This window comes from Anthonomus grandis, chromosome 16 (genome assembly GCF_022605725.1).
Source record: "Anthonomus grandis grandis chromosome 16, icAntGran1.3, whole genome shotgun sequence".
Lineage (NCBI taxonomy): Eukaryota > Metazoa > Arthropoda > Insecta > Coleoptera > Curculionidae > Anthonomus > Anthonomus grandis.
This window is the reverse complement of record NC_065561.1, coordinates 11,252,080-11,273,483: the sequence shown is the minus strand read 5'-3', so window position 1 is coordinate 11,273,483 and position 21,404 is coordinate 11,252,080. Positions and strand designations below refer to the sequence as shown.

At 29.5% G+C, this 21,404-nt stretch overlaps 1 protein-coding gene across 5 annotated transcripts in view; it reads left to right on the top strand.

The window, feature by feature from the left end:
- LOC126745591 (tensin-1) overlaps positions 1-21,404 on the top strand; it is a 572,168-nt gene that overhangs the window by 242,388 nt on the left and 308,376 nt on the right. For all 5 annotated transcript variants that reach the window (XM_050453497.1, XM_050453499.1, XM_050453498.1 and 2 more), the window contains exon 2: positions 6,306-6,429. In XM_050453497.1, coding sequence (XP_050309454.1) covers positions 6,306-6,429 — 124 coding nt within the window. The remainder of the gene's footprint in view (positions 1-6,305; positions 6,430-21,404) is intronic.

Sequence of the window (21,404 nt, the reverse complement as noted above, 5' to 3'; positions counted from 1 at the left end):
AAAGTGAACTTACTGATAATGTTTACAGTTATTAAAATCTCTGCACAAACCTGTAGATATTTTTCTTTTTAAGTCAGTTTTCACTTGAATAGATTTATTGGAAAATATTTGTTTCAGTTTTATGAGCGGATAATTGTGTACAGTTAGAAGTTGATATTTTAATGGAGACCAAAGTATAGCATCAAATTTGTTGGAGGAGTTAAATTTAAGAAGTGATCAGAACAAATTCTATAATTCTCTTACTAAAATTTTCATTGCATATTTACTCTATGTTTTTTTGTGACGGAAATGAAAAAATCTTTTATTACTGTTTATCAGAACCATTTAAAATATGCATACTCTTAGATGATAATTACTTACAGGAGAATTTAAATCAATTTTTTGGTTATGGAAAAAAAGCCACAAAGACATTTGTAATATGTATTTACGACGTGTTAAAAATTAAATATTTAAAAAATTAAATTGTTGATTGAAACCAATTAAACTTGATTTTAATAAAGGCAATACAAAAAGATAACAGTAATAAAGAAAATCACATTTTCTTACCGCAAACCTGGAATCGCTACAAATTATAACATTACTCCTGAATATTAAAATACATTAAAAAATAAAACAAACTGAAATGATATTCCATCAATCAAAGTCGGTTAACAACGTCTGTCAACTTTGCTAAGCAAGATGGCTGACCTACGAATCCGATCTGCATCATATAAGCTTTATAATAATAATAATAATAATAATAATAATAATAATAATAATAATAATAATAATAATAATAATAATAATAATAATAATAATAATAATAAAAATAATATTAATAATAATTATGGTTTATTCATTCACAAATATACCTGCTTATAAATGAAATAATACATAATAAAACTATAAATTATTCGGAATAAAAAGCTACATCAGCTCACCTGCAAAAAGAGGCAGCTTATACATATGTGCTTAATAGGCATCACCAAAGTATTTAACAGGATAAGATTGAACGACATAATAGCCATTTTAGACGTCATAAGATAGCGAAACCGCAATATATATATCCACGTATATGTATATATCAAAAGATGACTGGTAAAAACCTCAACTGTCGAAAATTCGACAAAGGGACTCCATAAGATCACAGTTTTTCAATCAAATAATGGATAAAATAATAAACAGAAGAAAAATGTACACTTACAATAGGTGAAATCAAAATCGTATGTTATGCTGATGACGCCCTAATTATAGTGGAGAATAAGGACTACTTACAAAGGTTCATACTTATTCTATGTAAAAGCGAAATCCTTTAACATGCAGGTATTGATCAGAAAAGCCAAAGACATTGTCATCTCCAAATAAATAAGCAAAAAGCCAAATAATAATAAGATGTAAACTTGTCCTGGAAAAAGAAAATAATAGAATAAGCTATGTCGTTCGAACACTTAGGCATAAAAATTATCTCAAACCAAAATATAATAGATAAAGTAAGATAATAAGCTAACAAAGATAGCAAAATTTCAGGTGCATTTCGGAACTTTATCAAAATATACAAAACCTGTTTTAGACCTATACTACCCTATAGAAACAAGAACTGACAATAAAAAGAACACAAAACATCTTATGAACTATAGAACTGAAAAAACTTAGGCATATCTCAGAGTATGCACAAGAGACAGAAAAAGAAACATAGACATAAGACACCACCCAGAAACCTCCAAAGAGATGGATGCAGCAATAAACCTCAACATCTCAAAATAATTAAGTTAAATAATACAGGCCTACAATACGAGAAAAAGGGGAAAACAATTCAGTTTTAAAACTTGCAAAGTAAACCAACTTAATCATCTGTTCTCGCGGTGGGTCTTAATGAAGTAACATATGTATATCGTAAAAGCCGGTCTTTCAAGATAAGAACTATTGAAAACCTCAAAATATCAAAACACAAAAATCTTCACGCTTAAAATGAAATTAGTTATACATGGTAATGTCTATAGGCTGGCCAACGTATAACAACAGTCGTATGAATAAATAATTATAAAATTCTATAGGTACTTAAAATAAAATACGTTATGGAATAGTTTTTCTGGGAAGTCTCAATGAATTATATATAAAATAATTAACGGCGGTAGTTTTGCAATAAATTAAAGCAGATTTTTACCATGGCACAATTTTCCAGTTCAAATACATAAAACAGATTTAGCAGATGTGCTCTGGAATCGATTCTAGGCAGTTTTTTCATCGTAACTAATGGAGCAATACATATCATGTGGCGCTTTAAAATTTACAACTCCGCCATTATCTTGTCAAGTTCGTTTTACAAATGGCCTCTTTCTGCCTATTCAATTAACACGTTAATAAACTGACATCATCGAAATAAATATTCTATTTAAATAACTTTTAGGAGCTTCAATAATTTATTTTTCACTCACGTTTTCTGGTACACTCGAGTCTGATGAAGACTCAAAACGTGAGAAATTGCAGTAAATGGGAAGCTATCTAGATGAAATTAGGACGGAATTTAAAATCAATAAAGCTCTCGATGTGGGTACTAGAAACGGGCTAATCTGAGCCATATTTTTTACTTAAGAGGTTCAAATTAGGACAAAAGTTTTTTTTAAAAGGTCAAATCAATTAAAGGGCTTTATTACGGCATTAATGGGACCTAAAATGAAAAATGGGGTCAGAGAAGTTTTTATTAAATTTGTGTTTTAAGTTAATTATTCCTAATAACTAAATTATAATTTATGATGTTATAGCATTTTAACTTGTGTTGGTGTATTTTTCATTTTTATTATTATAAGATAATAACGAAGATTTATTGGACAAGGTGACAAGAAAACCGGTATAGCTGTTAGAAAAAAAAACAAATTATCTGACAGGAGATATGTTCAAATAATTTTATTGTATTTAAGTGTAACGGAATTAAAACTAATTTAAGCAAATACAGATTGTCTTTTTCGTGTAAAAAATAAAACATTTTTTTTACGTTATTGCGTCGGGGGCTATCCTAATAGAATGAATGTGTTTATGGCTGAGTAGGTATTATCAAGGTGAGTATAGTATTTTACTCTGGGGGGTCGTTGAGAAATTAAGTCTATCTTTCGATTTCTGTAAGTGAGATGTATTGGATATTGGATCGCGCAGAATATAAGTATTTGTAGTTTATGTAATTTGTTATTAATTAATAGCATTCGGTAAGTACTCGATGTTTAGAAAACAAGCAAAGCGTAAATTAAATTTTTACAGGTTATAATGGTGTCGAGAGCAGAACAATTTTAATATAAACACTTATTTTTGGGAAAAATGTTTTTAACGATTACTTTTAGGTTTTACGGATGAAGTGTTAATTACTTGTATAAGATTCAATAATATTTTTCATTATCATTAAGACTGAGGTCTTATTATAGTCAACATTTTAAGCTTGCCAGTTTGGTTCCTGATTTTATCTACAGCATGATTTAATATTCAAAGTATAGGGAAGGCTTCCATCTTTTATTCTATCAAGTGGCAAACTATTTACAGTAAAAATTTAAAATTCAAATGTCAGATTCACGATTTCTATTTATTTCTCACTTCAAATCGGTTTTCCTAATTCAAGGTGCTAACTGATGAAGGTTGCATATAGTTTTTATGACTATAATTTTCTATTTCTGCTAAAATTTAAATCACTAAATTTAACTAATTATTGAGTTGGCCCTAAACAAAACCTAAAATTGTTGTATCTTGCAAATTTCCACCAGGTTGCAATTGGCTAAGAGGCCAAGGTGTTGGATCTTCTCTGACAATACAGTAATTCCCATAATTAAAATAGGAATTAAAATAAATGGAGTTTTCTACAGCTTATTATAAATATTATAGAAATATACTTTGTCGCTGTTAAATTATGCTGCAAAAGTAAAAAAAATATGGAATCCACTTCGAGTATTGCATGTGTCTCGGAAAATCCCACCTTAAGCTTTGAACTACTAATAATGCTACAGTAAAATTACTGGAAGTGAATAAAAAAAAAATATGGAAAAGTGACAGATACATACCCAATCTGCCAATTTATTTTTGTTTATTTTCTATTCACTTTAAAATACTTCTTAATAAAAAACTAGGATGAAGGTCATCGGAACTTGTTATCGGTTAAAATAGTATCAATGGGTAATTAATCTTAAACATACATTATTGAGTAATTTCAATATTTACGAAATAACGAATTTTTCTCAAAAATACCTGAGAAAAAACTGAAAAGTGGAGTTAATACTCTTTCATATGTTGTATTACTGAAACTGCTGATCAATTCAAGTTTTTAGGGGTCAATTTCACCCTGCTAGCGAGGTTGAAATAGTAAGATCCAAAACACACTCAAAACGTGGCCAAACTTTAAAAGGGTTTCCTGTGTTTCGCCGTTTTGCTAAAAATAAAACTGAAGAATAGAGATATGAATTTTATGCGAGACTTTTAAGTAACCCTAAATATTATCTTTATATATGAAATAATAGAACTACCAAAACTTGTATAAAGACCTTTATTCCCAAATAATAACTAGGAATTTTAAGGCTTAAGCTTCAGCAAGATCAAGAATTTTAAACAGTGATATGCAAGTAGTTGTACTTGGCTCTATATTGTATATTTGACATTTTCAAATATTTAATTTGTAGGAGCTCTTAAATAAGGAAAATAAAATTGATCTTTTGTAAACATTACAAGCGATGAATGGAATCATGTAAGATATATTTTTTGAGACCTTACAATTAAACTATTTTAATTAATAATTATAAAATAAAATTTTATTACTTCTGCGGAAATAATTTAAAAAATTGGGAGCACTTTCGCTTACGACTAAAAGAATTAAAATATAGCATAACTAAACACAATATAGTAAGAAAAATTACAATATTATATTAAAATTATATTACAAACTATTTTGTTTTTTCCTATCTATAAATTTGTCTGGCACCTGATATTCTCTTATTTGTTCTAACGCAATATAAATATTTATTTATGTGCATTCCATCACACATGCTAAATCAAATGCACGATCTATGCTGATCTTCTCTGACAATACAGTAATTCCCATATATAAAATAGGAATTAAAATAAATGGAGTTTTCTACAGCTTATTATAAATATTATAGAAATATACTTTGTCGCTGTTAAATTATGCTGCAAAAGTAAAAAAAATATGGAATCCACTTCGAGTATTGCATGTGTCTCGGAAAATCCCACCTTAAGCTTTGAACTACTAATAATGCTACAGTAAAATTACTGGAAGAAAATAAAAAAAAAAATGGAAAAGTGACAGATACATACCCAATCTGCCAATTTATTTTTGTTTATTTTCTATTCACTTTAAAATACTTCTTAATAAAAAACTAGGATGAAGGTCATCGGAACTTGTTATCGGTTAAAATAGTATCAATGGGTAATTAATCTTAAACATACATTATTGAGTAATTTCAATATTTACGAAATAACGAATTTTTCTCAAAAATACCTGAGAAAAAACTGAAAAGTGGAGTTAATACTCTTTCATATGTTGTATTACTGAAACTGCTGATCAATTCAAGTTTTTAGGGGTCAATTTCACCCTGCTAGCGAGGTTGAAACAGTAAGATCCAAAACACACTCAAAACGTGGCCAAACTTTAAAAGGGTTTCCCGTGTTTCGCCGTTTTGCTAAAAATAAAACTGAAGAATAGAGATATGAATTTTATGCGAGACTTTTAAGTAACCCTAAATATTATCTTTATATATGAAATAATAGAACTACCAAAACTTGTATAAAGACCTTTATTCCCAAATAATAACTAGGAATTTTAAGGCTTAAGCTTCAGCAAGATCAAGAATTTTAAACAGTGATATGCAAGTAGTTGTACTTGGCTCTATATTGTATATTTGACATTTTCAAATATTTAATTTGTAGGAGCTCTTAAATAAGGAAAATAAAATTGATCTTTTGTAAACATTACAAGCGATGAATGGAATCATGTAAGATATATTTTTTGAGACCTTACAATTAAACTATTTTAATTAATAATTATAAAATAAAATTTTACTTCTGCGGAAATAATTTAAAAAATTGGGAGCACTTTCGCTTACGACTAAAAGAATTAAAATATAGCATAACTAAACACAATATAGTAAGAAAAATTACAATATTATATTAAAATTATATTACAAACTATTTTGTTTTTTCCTATCTATAGATTTGTCTGGCACCTGATATTCTCTTATTTGTTCTAACGCAATATAAATATTTATTTATGTGCATTCCATCACACATGCTAAATCAAATGCACGTTCTATGCTGATTTTTGTATTTTTTTTTTACAGAATGAAGAAACTGGCGGAATAACCCAGACGCCCAGCCATGCATTTCGATGTAAAACTTTCAAGAAACCGCGCCCATGTCACTTGTGTCATCAGCCGATTATAAATGAGGGATCTTGTTGCAGAGGTAAGAAAAGAAGTACAAAAGAAATTATTGCTGAATCTATCAAATACAGAACTTTTTTATATTTACTGAAAAGCTGGAAAGATTTTAACTAAAAGTAATAGCTGAAAAGATTAAAATTAAGGATTACATCGTTTGGCCTAAATTGCTTTTTATCTATGAGTATATTCTAGTTAAACTTGGACAAAATGAACTTTACTTAGGTCAGGTTTATGGTTGCTGTACTTTTATCTTAATTATATTAACTTTACCATTGAATCGTTTCGAAAATGTCTCACAAAAATTATCGAAATATCCTGTGATCTTCCTAAGAACCCGTGTAAATTTAGAAATACCTCAAAGTTTTGCTGACAAGAATCAATAAATTGACGAAATAAATGACAGTCAAAGCAACTAAGTACATAAAATCAAGAATATTCAAAGTTCAAAAGATTTTATTGCAATAAATTATATAGCCTAAATTGGGCCCTCTAACAAGCTCGACTACTGACATTAAGATCCTATAGTTAAAACCATTGAACGAAATGTTAATAAAACCCAAGATTCACGTAACTAGCAAATCTTAAGTTTATATTAAAAATAAAAGCGCAGATAAATCATTTATTATAACTCACTCTCATAATACATTCTCTTCTCAAGGTAAGATTGATCATCCTAAATCACCTCCAGTGTCAAGGTTGGTGGTCAAACCGAACGACATTTAAAATTTTTATCTTCTGGTTACTATGTTAAATTTACAAATAGACCTTCTGAGGTTTAAATATCATGCTCTAATTGACGTACATTTCATATGTTTATAAACAGTTAATTTGTTTTGACTAAAAATCTTGCTTGGTCTGAATCTACATTTTCGAAGACACTAAATCGGCATATGCAGTTTTATAATAGTACATTAGCTATAGTGGTTGCTTCTTGATTAAGAACGGGTTAAACCTCGAATTACTTATAAAAGCAAAACTCTTTTTTAATATTTTGAGTTATTTATAAAGTTTGTAGTGAGTTATATAATGGGTTATATCTCGGCTGGCATTTAAACAGCAGGGAAAATTATCCAGGTTTTTTTATGTGCGGCAAAACAAGCGACAACAAGTATATACACATATCTAGAGCTATTGATAAGAAAAAGTCTTTCTACGACGATAGCCTTAGGCGTGGTTTAAGCATTGATAAATTCCGAAACAAGTTTAGAATGAATATATTTGTATTTTTAACGTTATTAAGATATTTCTTTATCAAAAATTATATCAGAAGCCATATATTTTGTAATAGTCGTAAAAAAAAGCTTTTCTCTCAGATGTTAAACTTTTAAAGAATGTCTGTAAAACTCTTTCGAGGTAAGACAGCAGCCTTTCTAATATTTAATAAATCTAATATCTTTCATATGCGGTCTCGCAGACTTTTCTCAAGGATCCGTCGTATACAAGCAATAAATTCCAAAAAGTACTCTTAGTTTTTAAGGTATTTCTTAGCTTCAAAACAAAATTATACTCTTAGTAATTCTACTAATAAAGTTAGTAGAAGAAACACCTAGAATCACATTGAAATTATTAAATAACTTAAGCATAATCTAAATGGGTAAGATACACCAATTTCTATAAAACTGGGATTTATGCAAATAAAAATTGTTTTGCATAAAAGATTCAACCTGTAGATGTTGCCTTGACAAGAAGAAGACAGTGGCATACGACATGGAAGGCCAAAGGAAAAAGTAGTAGGAAACTAATTATTAAAAAATCAAACATATGCGAAGAGTAATTTTAAATTATTTAACTGCTTAACTTCTTGGCTGCTAACTGCTAACTTCTTGGCTGAAATTAAATTAACACATATCCATATCAGAATTAAAAAAAACCGGAAAATATTGAAAATTTGTCAGAAATATTATTATCAACATTAAAAAATAATTGCTAATATTGTTAGTCACATTCTTGAAAAGTCTCAAAAAACTTAATATTTTTATGGAAATAATCTCCCATTCTAAGATATAAAATCGGTATTATTTTTACACTTAAATGAAGGCAAGGCAAGATGAAAAAAGTGGCTTACAAAATATAAAATATTTTTACTATTGGTCATTCTTAAGCTTGTCAATAATTAAGTGACTTCCAAACTTTTAAATATCAATCTTAGGAAAATTCTGGATGTATTTTACTAATTTAATGTCTTTACCAGTTTTATATGTTATTTTACTTTTGTATGGCATTGGTGATACGGATTTCCCTAAAATAAGATTCTTATGTTTTAAAGAGGCAAATGCTTAGTAAATATAACAAAAATCTTATAATTAAATATATTCTTATATTTATGTAAAGTTAAAAGCCTATAAGGCTTTTACAGTTTTTGAAAAGTAAATGGTGATTAAATTAGTGCTTTAGGAATTTAATGTGTAATAATGACAATGCTCTACTAACAGATTTGTAAGTTAGATTGATACATTATTTATACTATAGTGTACGTTATAGTCCGCATATACAAAGTGGAAGAAAAGTCGCATATTAGGCCTGTAACTTTGACCTTAGTATAACTTGGTTAGTAAACCAGGGAATGGTTTACTAAACAAGTATTACATTACATTCCTACCTACATTAATTTTTTCTGTCATTTCTGCGTTGGTTGCCCTAAACACTAACTTCTTTTTAACATATTTGGATTCTACTAAGAAATGTATGTTTTTTTGTATTTAAAATTTATACCTATTTTGAATTATTCAGGATAATATAGAAATAAGGGGAAGGAGCATACAAATCACTATTACTACCTAATTTCTATCATGTAAACCAAGATGCTTTCTTGACATTGGCTTTAGAAATGTTAATTTTGAGTTCCTGATTAATTTTCGGTTTATTTTTTAAATTACTTACACTATGGTTTGTTTAAATAAAAAGCAACGTTACGAAAATATGAAATATTTCAAGATTCGGTTTGTCGACTTTTTAATGAATTTTATCCGAATAGTTAAGTGTTAACAAGGTTTTGAGAAACAAGGAGTGTCTCAGAATAACCTAAAACAGCAAGCGAAGAAGCAAAAGCTTTGAATATCATGCTCTTTACACAAGAAACTTCAATACAATTATCTAGGGTATTGGCAATGGTTTTTATTGATTCTCCTGAGTCAGTAGAATTTTTTTTAGGAAGAGGAATTGCATTTTTATAAGAAAAAGTTAATGCATGATTTAAATGAGGATAATTTTAATAAAAGAGCAGAGTTTTGCGAACTGATTATGAAAAAAGTCTATACCGATAATACCTTCGAAAATAGTTTTTTTTTGGATGAAGGTGTCTTTCATTTAAATAATATTATTGATAAACACAAGTTATTTTTTCATAGATGGTGCCAAAAATATCTTGACCTAGTTATAATTATATAATTATTTTTGGCTAAATAGTTTGTCTAATGAAAATCATAGAATAAACCAACAATTATGGTTCCAGTAAGGTGCAGCATCTACCCATTCTTCGGCAAAGGTTAGGCAATATATTAACAATTAATTTTCAGGACGTTAGATAGCTAGAAAAGCTCTTATTGAATAGTCATTTTAAACACCCGCTCCCCTGAAAATATTTCACTTGTTTATTATTTCGATGTTCAGCTATTTGATTTTGTTGACTTACTTATTATTCTAGTTGCTTTTAGTTGTTTAATATTCTAGGCTATTTGTTCTGTTAGTAAACAAGCATATAAAAATTGGCATAAAGCATAATTTTTTAAATGAAAATGTCCTTCAGCAACCATTCATAATATCCCAAAGTAGAAGGTGTAATATTTAAGAATTTTGGGTTTTTTATTTATTTTTAGCTGTTTTTATATCGGAAAGAGTTGTATATAGGTAATTAAAGATAGTTGAATAGGTGAACATTTTAAACAAAAAAAAATTTTGCTCAGTAGAATCCAAATATGCAATCATGCACATCCATGGTATTCTATTTGTAAAAACAGTTGACCTCTATAAATCCTAAAGTACAAATTAAACAGCAAATTTATGGAGATAGAAATGTGGGCAATAATTTACTGCACAACTTTCGCTAAGGTGACTTTTTTATAATTAAAAAGTTACAAGTATTATTCACGAATTTTTTGCCATTCTATATTATATGTCTATCGCTTTGTTATTTTAGCTTTAATTCGCAAAACTGAGAAAACAAAACTTGAGCATCTTTTACGAGCACCAATTAGAATTCTAATTACAGCTATACAGAACCATAAAAGCTTCAACTTCATGATAATGGCGAAAGAGGAAACAGGAAAATTCAATTCTTTGCAAAGTGTTATTCAGAAGTAAATGCACACCTGAGTACTTTTTCCTTTTTCAGTTTTTTTTTCCTTATCATTATAAAATAGGGAAAAATAATATATGTTTATAAGCTCAAAATAATTTAAAAAATTATAAAAAAAATATTCATAAGACGGATACAGGATGCAATTGTTATATATATTTATTTTTAATTTATTTTAACACAAAAATTAGTGTTCTTTTAAGTTATGCACAGCAAATAAAGATTAACGACGATTATTTGACACATTAAAAATATTAATTAATTTAAATATCTTTTATATTGATTTTATTACTACTAATTTTATTACTTTATTTATTACTAATTCTTGACATTGTATTACAATTATTTTTACTATAGTTTGTTATAAAATTATATATGCCATATACCGATAGTATAAACATAAATAAATTAAACTGCCTAAAAATATTTTGTATAATTATACCTTTTAGCAAATAGTTGCTTCATATTAATTTTTATATTAATATGTCCACAAATTAGCGATTTGGGATGTAGAATATTCTAAATGCAAGTAGACAACAATAAGCAGAAATATTTGATAATTAGCAATATTCTGAAAATTTCTCTTTTTATCGTTATCTTGAAGATTATTGTTAACTTCTTATTAATTTATTTAAAACTTTTATTTAAAAGAATTATTAACATGTATTATTTATGCATTTTTATAAAATTGAAAAGAACCTGCTCGCATATACAGAGAGAGGTAACTCACAACTTAGTCAATCTCATCAAAAAACTTATAAACTTTGTCTCTATTTAAGACTGGAACACTAATACATCCTAAAGGAGCTGTTCGCCCAAGAACAGCTCGTATAGTTTAAAAAAAAAATTTCTACCCTTTTTATACATATCTTGTGACCTTTTATTATTGATTCTTAGATACCAATTATTAACCAATAACCAAAAAAAAACAATCTACAAATGTTCGTACAATTTCACACCATATGTGATCCTCACGGATGCCGGTACATCGGGTTTTTCAAAAATTTCTATGCTTAGTTTGTAGATTATTTTTGTCTGAATATTATCAGCATGCAGTTTGTTGTGGCTAATGGTTTTTGGTTTCTTATGATTTTCTTTTTTAGTATTAGAAACAGGTACAATGGTTTACTTTTTGCCTATCCATTCCAGCACATATATTTATTTCCATATTTTGCTAAATATTGTATTAATGAGAGATTTCCTTATAAATGATTTTAACAAATAGGTCTCGTGGTTTAATCACCATCTTCTCCTGATTTCAATCGCATAGATTTTTTTTCTACAGATGTCCAAATAACTTAAATAGAATAACCAATTAAATTAGGTGGTGATGGTTTTTTCCTATTAGCAAAAATTACACTATTTAAATAAATCACAATTAGTATTCATTATACGTAAACATTAATATGGTTAACTAAACTAATTAAGCTAAAATAATATGTAAAGTAATATGTATATAAGGTGTGACAAGAGACATGACTAATATATTTAAAAACAGAATTACGCATCTATTTGTGAGGTAAATAATTGTAAGCAATTAGATTTTTTATTGGAAAATTCATATTCTTCCTCAGCCAAATGAATGAACTAGAAAATCCTGTATGCCATTGTAAGTGACTTGGGGAGCATCATTAAGTTGTTAGTTCAAAGAAGTTGTTCAATCATTCTGTCTGTCATATCCCAGAGATGTTTGACGAGAATATTAATATTGTATGTAACATTATTCAACCCCTAAATATAGCACTTGAACTTTAGTAATTCTTAAAGCATTTAATTTGCCGTGGGTTGCATTACCGGGGCTGATTCTACATCATCAATCTACTTGTCAGGGTTGCGTAAGGTTTAATAGATACTTTAATAAACGGCCTTTCATCTTTTAGACAGGTTTTTTACTACAGTGGGCTCACAGGCAAAATCGAGGTGCTTTTAAAAATACTCCTTTATTTCATCCTTTATTCCACTTCGTCTCTTCCAAAAAATATTTCATGTTGATTTCTAAATGAAAGTCACTTCTCTTCTCGCTTTGTCGTTATTATATGTTATCCAAACAGTCTTTTCTGATGTTGCCTACGTTACTCTAACAAGTTTTTTCCGCATAAGTTTATTTCGTACTATTTATTTCACTTTAAAATTCCCGCGAATATTCAGGCTTTAACTGGCCAGCTAGGGATGAGGGCTCCTTATATATTAGGTAGACCATTGAGACGGAAAATCGGTTCGCTAAACTTCCACGTATGTCAAAAGGTATGTCCGCTACTCACTCCAGTTCGATAATTTCCAAATGTCGGAGAAAAGCTGGTATAACCGCCGACGGCTAAAATCGTCTCAAGTAAAATTAAATTTAAAAATTTAGGCAGTTCTTCTGTTATCAAATTTTAATATATTTTAGCAATATATAGTTATATATTGCTAACATCCCAAAAAGGCTAAAAAAGTTCTTTTATTATTATTGAAAATCATTTTCAAAGCTGTTTTCAAGCTTTCAAAGTTGTTAAAGTTTTAAATATCCTAATTTAGATTTTTTTTTATTTTGAACTCTTTGTTTACTTCCAGCTTTTAGTTCGTTACAAAAAAATGAATTCAACTCTACTTGTACACTAAATTCTTCAAATCGAGAGCAAGTAAATAAAAGGTAATTTTGCGTTATATTAGTTTTACAACTCAACTCTTCCTACCGAATTACAGTATAGTTTCCCTAATGTCAAAATTCAATTAACAACTAATCTAGTAAATTGCTTAATGCTCAATTCCCGCACCCAAATTTGACTTAACTTAATTCAGAACTACTGCACACAACACCGACAATTCCTGAACAACAACAAAAGCTCAACCCAAAATTTAATTTTCCGGAACGGTTCCTCCGTTGTTCGATAGATTTAGTAAACAGATTACCGACTTCTCGAAAGTTAAAATCGGAAAAAAAGAAATGAAAAAGGAATTTTCTTTAATGAAATAAGAACAAAAGATACGGGTCAAGCTTTCTTGAATAATTTTAATTTAAAATACACTGCGCTACAAAATAACGAAAATTTTTAAAAATTGTTTTGTTTCAAATATTCTCTATTTTTGCAAGCATAGAAGAACGTGTATTGTAACTGGACTATTGATGGTTGATTTTTGGTAAATTGTAAACAAAGGTGTACCTCTTTACAGGCAAAAAAATGTTTTAATATTTTGCCATTCAGAATTTCATGCGTTACTTCAGAAATTCAGTCAGCTTCGGTATTCGACGTGATTTTAACTTTACATATCATTCTTGTAAAATGAATCCGCCGCAACGAAAAAACCGCAATTTGTGAGAAGCTGACTGTGTTAGAGTCGTTACTCTTCAAGAATAAGGGTAAAACCAAATTCAGCTTGCTGAGAGCTTTAACGTCAATCAGTCAACCATCTCCAGAGTTTTGAATCGGTTTGCACAAACTAGTAGCAACATTAAAAAATCAGGCAATCAAGGTCGTGGAAGTGTTACAACCTTTGCTAAAGACCGATTTCTACGAATTCGTACCTTGAGGCAATGATTTGTGACTAGCACTTCTTTACTAAATGAGTTCCTGGAGCGTTACAATTTTAGAATAAGTAAAAACACAATCGATTACCCATAAGGAAGCATAGGAAATGAAGACAACAATTCGCTCGTGAACGCGTTAGTTGAGAAAATGAGGATTTGTCACAGGTTATGTTTAGCAATGAATCCAAATACTGTCTTTTTTCTGATGATAGACGTAATAGACTGTACTGAAGGTTATGAAAACGGTATGCGTACTGCAATATAGTGGGAACCGTTAATTCTGGTGGCGGGTCAGTAATGATGTAAGGAGAGATTAATATGGAGGGCCGCACAGAATTAGTACTTGTAGATAAAGAATGGCTTACTGCACAGTGCTCCCATTCGCCCCCTAGGTTAAAAATAAATTCCTGCTTATGCACGGTAATGCACGACCACACGTGGCAAGGGTGGTACAGGAAGAAGTCCAAATCGCTATCCTGGATTTGCCACCCAGAAGCCCGGATATGAATCCAATGGAGCACATGTGGGATGTCATGGGGAGAAGACTGTCATGGCGACAGTTACCAAGACCCCCAAACAACTTAAATGATCTTTATTTGAAATGGGTAGAAATTGGTGGTCCGATAGACTAAGATCAAATAAGGACCCTAATTATCAGTATGAAAGATCGTTGTCAAGTCCTTGTAAACGTCAGAGGGGGAAATACCCATTTATGATTTTTTTTCTGGATGTCACAACTTTATATTTTGTAATAGAATTATTTGATTTATTTATAAATTAAACTAGAAAGGCAAAAAATTAGCTGAAAGGACAAAAAAAAATTGATGCGCAGTGTAGTATGATAAATGTTTTTTAACTAATTATATTAAACTATATTCTAACAACTATAACAAATCATATATTACAGATCGATATAGATAGCGAGTTCAAAATTGCTTTGAACTAAAATTTCCAATTCTGATAGTGTTGTGCTCACTGCGTAAATTAGCAAGCTGCTTATTATTTTGAGATATTAATTTAAACTATTTTCATTATGAGGATAATGATCTTTTAAGATTAAGGTATTGGTAGTTGAATTTCTAAATGTCACTGCCTGTTCGGCAGCTCCGAAATAAATCAGACATATTATGCAGCCTAGGTTCATAGTTAAGTTTTAATATTTTGAGCGTATTTATTAATTTATCATAAAATTATATTCATAAAATCCTCTTTTAATGCTTTTAATTTCTATACTGATAAGAAATTTTGATATTCTATATTTGTTTCATGTTTCTTATTTTATCAGAAATATTTTGTCAATACATCTAACTAGAAGAACAATGAACTCATATTCCAAAAAGTATTGTCGTCTTATTCCCGGATTCTTCTTTCTATTAACTAGAGCAGACGGTACTTAAGTCATGATATGTCCGAAGTATTCAAACTTCCGTTTCTTTACGGTGAAGATGATTTCTTTGCTTTTGCCTATTCTCTGCATTCCTTCCACGTTGGTGATGCATGGTCAGTCCAGGATATCCAAAAAATGCGACAATATATCCACAGCTCAAAGGATTCTATTTTCTTCAAGGTGAATTGATCTATATCTCTGCTTCATAAAACAAAACTGGGAAGACATAACACCTGATCAGTCTTAATATTAGTTCTATTAAGAGTTTTCTGGTGAACCACTTTCTCGTATTATTCAACATGTTTTGCGTTTTTTTAATTTGTGTTCTTATTTCTGTTAACGAATCTCATTTTGCGTTGACGATCGTGATCCAACAGAGACTGATTCCTATGCACAGATCCTTGTCATTAATCTTAATAAAATTGAATAAAATTTACCAAAACAATTCCAAAATCTTCCTGAGCATTTACATGAGTTTAATATATTTGACATTATCAGACGCCTTGAACAAGTCGACAAAACAAATATGGACGTTCTAAGCATCTTTAAGTTAAAAATTGCTGACTGAAGATTACTTCAATTGTGCCTAATGCGCCTCGGAATTAAAATTGTAACTTAGTCGTAATAATCGGTGTTGATCACAGTGTTTTGTGCTTGGTGTTTAAGATATAGATACAAAGGTTGATCATAGCCATTCCTCTGAAATCTCCTCTTTGTCACAAAAGGTATTAAAAAGACCTGTGCCAGAAAATCGAGAAAGTGATCTGTTTCGCATAGGGGTTTTATAATCTCGCTTTGTGTGTTGTCGTTGAACCTGCTGTTTTATAGTTTTTTTAGCGATTAAAAAACTTTTTTCACCTCAGGCCTTAGTATTGTCTCCAGTTATGTCGTCATCTTGGTCTTCTGTCACTCTGCGTTTTTTGCTAAAAAGTAATGCTACGTAATATTTTCATGTGTCAATAAGCTTCAAGTCGTCTGATATAAGGTTTCCGTCTGCATATTTTATCCCTCTCCCTTTTCCTTTAGTTATTAACTCTTTAATTTTTTGTACATGTTGTTGTAGCCTTATCTTCTGTCATATTCTTCAGCAGCCAGCGTTCCTTTGCTTCCTTTATTTTTGTTTTTATATTTCGAATTGCTTGTTTGCTATATTGTTTTTTTTCCCCATCGTATCATTCATCCTTCATTCATTCCCTTACCTTTACGTGATCTTGTAACAGAAAAGCCTTATTTGTCATTGCAAGCGCTCCTTCTATTTTTTCACATTTAGTACCTGCGTCTATTCTGGGTTCACTCAAGTTTTCGATGGTTGTTCTTAAGAATTCCTGTACTTGTTGTTTAATGTTAAGATCCGTTAATTTCTTAATGTTTAATTTTGTTTTGTTCTCCTTCTATACATTTTAGTTTGATTAACAGCTTACTTACCACTGAACTCTAATTCGATTCATCGTCAGTTCCGAGTATTTACTGATATGATTGATTTCTGAATCTTTTTGTTATGGTAATGACGTCGATTAGATTTTTTACATTTGTTTCTTTCGAGTCTACTGGCGACTTCCAGGTATAAAGAGGGAGGCTCTTTATTTAAATATATAAATTTAGAGTTATGTTTACATCCTATCATTTGTGTGGCACCTGTTCCTAAGTTTTTTTTAATTATTTTAATTTTATATATTTTTTCCCTTGTCCAAAGTAGCACTAAATGAGTTACCTGAACTTACACCTATTAGCATTTTTTTTACCATATGAATATAGATAGATCTGCTTTTCTGCTAATGGTATATTATAAAAGACTATAGCCTGTTGACCCTAAGTAAAGGTGCTTGAGCCTATCTTAAAATAATAATAGAAAATTTTGTAAGCGGTGATTTATTCCAAAGACTTAGATAGGCTAGATCATGAGTTATTATTGGAGATGTTAAACATTTAGCTTTTTAGAAAAGCGTATTAGACAGGTATCCTCTGCTGCATCGCAGACTGGCAGTTAATTATTTTTATTTACTATGACACTTAGAAAAACCTATGCAATAATTCAGGCTTAGATCCTTTATACCTAGCAGAACCTAGGCAAGGATTAAAATTCTTTTAACTTATGCCGAAATTTCAGAAATACATCACTTTTTACCTGAACCGAAAATTTAGTAATTTTGCAACTACATTTAATTGTAATTAATTCAAGATTCGCTTATTAAAATTTTTTGAAATTTTGCAGAAGGGTTTGCTAGATTGGTCTTTTTAAAAAGTTATCTTAAATTTTTTCTGTAAAATATAACAGGGAAGCCAACAATCGACCCCCTTAAAATTTACATGGGATTTCCTATGTTCCGCTCGGCGACGCACTACCCGGTATGTTACAGGAAATATTGAAGATAAAGGAAATATTTCTAATAACAAAAGCTTAAACGACATAAATAAATTCACACCTTTAAAAACTAAAAAATTTTTTAAAAAGCCTTTTACTTCATGGATTACTTCCAGCATCAATACTACTAAGAAATAAAGCATTTTGGAGGCATAAAAAAATAAAAACGGAGGGACACTTACGTTTTACAGGCAAATAATAAATTTTAGCAAACAGGCAATAATTAGAGAAAAAATTCCATTATTTGAACAAGTAGTGCAACAAAAATACAAAGAATTTTGGACAACTGCTCAAAAGGCGAATTTAACTAGTGCTCAAAAATCCTCATTTAATTTATTTACTTTGAAAGGGGTTTGGGTATTGGGGTAAATGAATTAGGTCCTAATGAGCACGCTCACTTATTATGAAAGAATTAAGGTACTTACCTTAGTTAAAACGAAAATTGTCAAATAAACTATGGCTAAAAGACGACATACTTTACAATAAAAATACTTTTTTAAAGGGTTTCTTCAAAAAAAAAAAACATGCACTGGACAACACAGTTAAAACGTAATGAAAACAATCATGATAATTGTCATATCCCTTTAAAAGGAACAAGTGGAGGTACCTAGCTAAAAGCTATAAAAGTATATAAAAATCATAGAAAGAAAACTTTTCCTTTAAATTCTATTTGCTGCCAAAAAACACCAGGTAGCGGTACTCGACTGTAATTTTAATTACAGATTGTTGTTACAATAAATAATAAACAAGTGGCTCTAGCAGATGGAAAAATAGATAATTTTTACATAATTAAAAATAAATAAAATAAAAAAAAAAAACAAAAAAAAATGGTGTCAAATTTGTCCATTTTTCCTATCTTTTCAACTGCTAGAGTGACCTGTGTTTTATTTATTGTAACAACAATCTGCAATTTAAATTTCACTCGAGTACCGCTACCTTCATAGCTTTTTTCAAGGCCCCTCAGATCTGCCTAATAGTACTTTTTTACAGTTAAAAGACGCTTCGCACATGTTTAAATCAGCTAAACCTGCTACATATCAAAAATATGCGGATGACTCGCAACTGTATTATATAATATACAATATTGAAAAGTTTTAGAGCTTACCTTTTCAGCGGTAGTAGTCTTAATGGCAGCTCTGCTCGCAAGAGCTGCCAAAACTGAGCTGAGCAAATTGATACAACTGTATTTTAAAATGTTTTATCCACATTTTAACACAGCCACATTTCTTTATATATATTTTTAAGTAAAATATTGCTCTGCCATTATATACTTCTGTTATGCAAGGTTACATCTCATAAATAATCACACGTACACTTTAATTCCATATTTTCTTCCACGCACTAACTGTCAATTCGCCTGGAAGGATAATTATTTGCGCAAGTACTGTTTTACACATAAAATGCCCGTCAACAAATTACAGCCATTTCAGTGGATTGATTGCAAAACTTCACTTTTTGCTACGTAATTGACAGGAATTGCCGATAATTTAGGTGCTTTCGTTAGACGGAATCTTTCATTAGACGTATGCCGGCTAGCACGGTGGTTTCTAGGGCTTTTCGTTGCTTGCGGACACCATGAATATGTGAAAAGGGCATTTTTACTGCATGCACTATTATTGATATAAAGGGTATTATTAATGTTGGCAGGTTAAAGATAAATCATTAAAGAGTATGCATGTATTTGCATATCATTATGAAAAGCTCAGGTGCGCCTTTATTGAATTTATAAAATTAATCACTGCTGTTCCTGCTATTTTTTTATTGGTTAAATGTTAGGGTTTTAGTTAAGAGATTTCTCGATAGCATAGAACAACAAATCGGAAACAATAACCCGACTATATTCAATGCTCTTGTCTTCTCAAATAAGCACGACTTATTTTCAGAGAACGAACAATACTTTTGCAAGGCGCGATAGAATAACATCTGTGACGTGGGTGTTTGTCCTGTCAGTTATGTATTTTGTTGGAAAAAAAAATTAGTCGTGGTGAACCAAATACACGCTCTGCATTTTGAAATATAAATCAGGTCTTAACTCCTTTTTTATCGAGTAAATAATAGCATGAGAGCTATTTAGAAAAGCAGTCTTAATGTTTTAATTACGTATGTTAAAACAGTTTTAGATTATGTTTGTTAGTTGCATAATCTTAGTGTATATGAGTATCATTTTTATATATTTAGTTACAACTTATTATATACTTAGCTTCCCATAATTCTTTTTTTCTTTTATTGTTTATAAATATTTTATTCATAAAGTAAGATTTCTTGGTTCAAAGACTATTTAAAAATATTTTATAATAAGGTATAAAGTTTGTACCTATAGCAAAAAAGAGCTTTACTAATCTGTTTAAATAATCTTAAAAGCTCTGAATTATGGCAAAATTTAGGAAAATCGATAAAGCAAGAATAATGGTATAAATTTGCCAAACTATACTTATTTAGTAATTTTCTTACCCCAAAGTTCTGACCTGCAATACTTTATTGAAAACACATTTGCTAGATAATTTTTCTGAAGTGAAGTGGCTAACCATTATAAAATCAAATAAAATAACTTCCAGACTTTTCCAATTCCTAGGCTCTATTAAAGTCTGCTTTGTTATAGAGTTCCGTAACTTTCTACGGTAACGACCACGTGCAACCAGTATTATATAGTCGGTCGAATTTATATTTGGCATTATTTTTTCTATATTGGTAGTATATGGAAGTACCACTTTTTAAGTATTTATTGTCTCTTTTCTTGTTAAATAAGTTATTTATTTTATTATAATGGTAGTAAATAGCAGTAAAAACTTTATTTTTTGTGGCCACTGATGTTGGAAGTCTGGATAGATTTGTTTACTATAAATAATAATTTAATATCACTTTATATAATAAACTAATAAAAAATCGGTAGTTTTATATATTTTGATCTACAGCATTGTTAACATAATATGCATAATTGTATAATTGCGCTAGGCATTAGACATAAGGCAACTATAGCATTAACATAAAATATCATGTGTTATTATAAATTAAATACTTCATAAGATAACAAGAACACGTTTTTTAATATTATCATAGTGCCTAGTATAAGCATATGCTAGCAATGTTTTCGGAAAAATCCGAAGGTCTCTTTAAAATTGGTAAAACCAATATTAAAGGTTAAAATTAAACATGAAAGAACAACTTACTCTTCTAGAAAAAGGTCGAGGTGAAATTAAGGTTGTTACAAAGAAATTAAACAGGTTTGGCCTTAGTATTTTATTAATTATTGTTTAATTGTCTAGAGTATGCATCTAGTTAAAAAAAGTAATTTTTTTTATGATAATATAAATAAGCGAAATGTTTCATTAGCAATAAATTAAGCTTGACTCTCTAAACGCTATTCAACAGAATTTCAAATTACGTTTTTTATAGATTAAAAATATCAAATGATAAAAAAAAGGATAAAATTTATAATTTTTTTAACC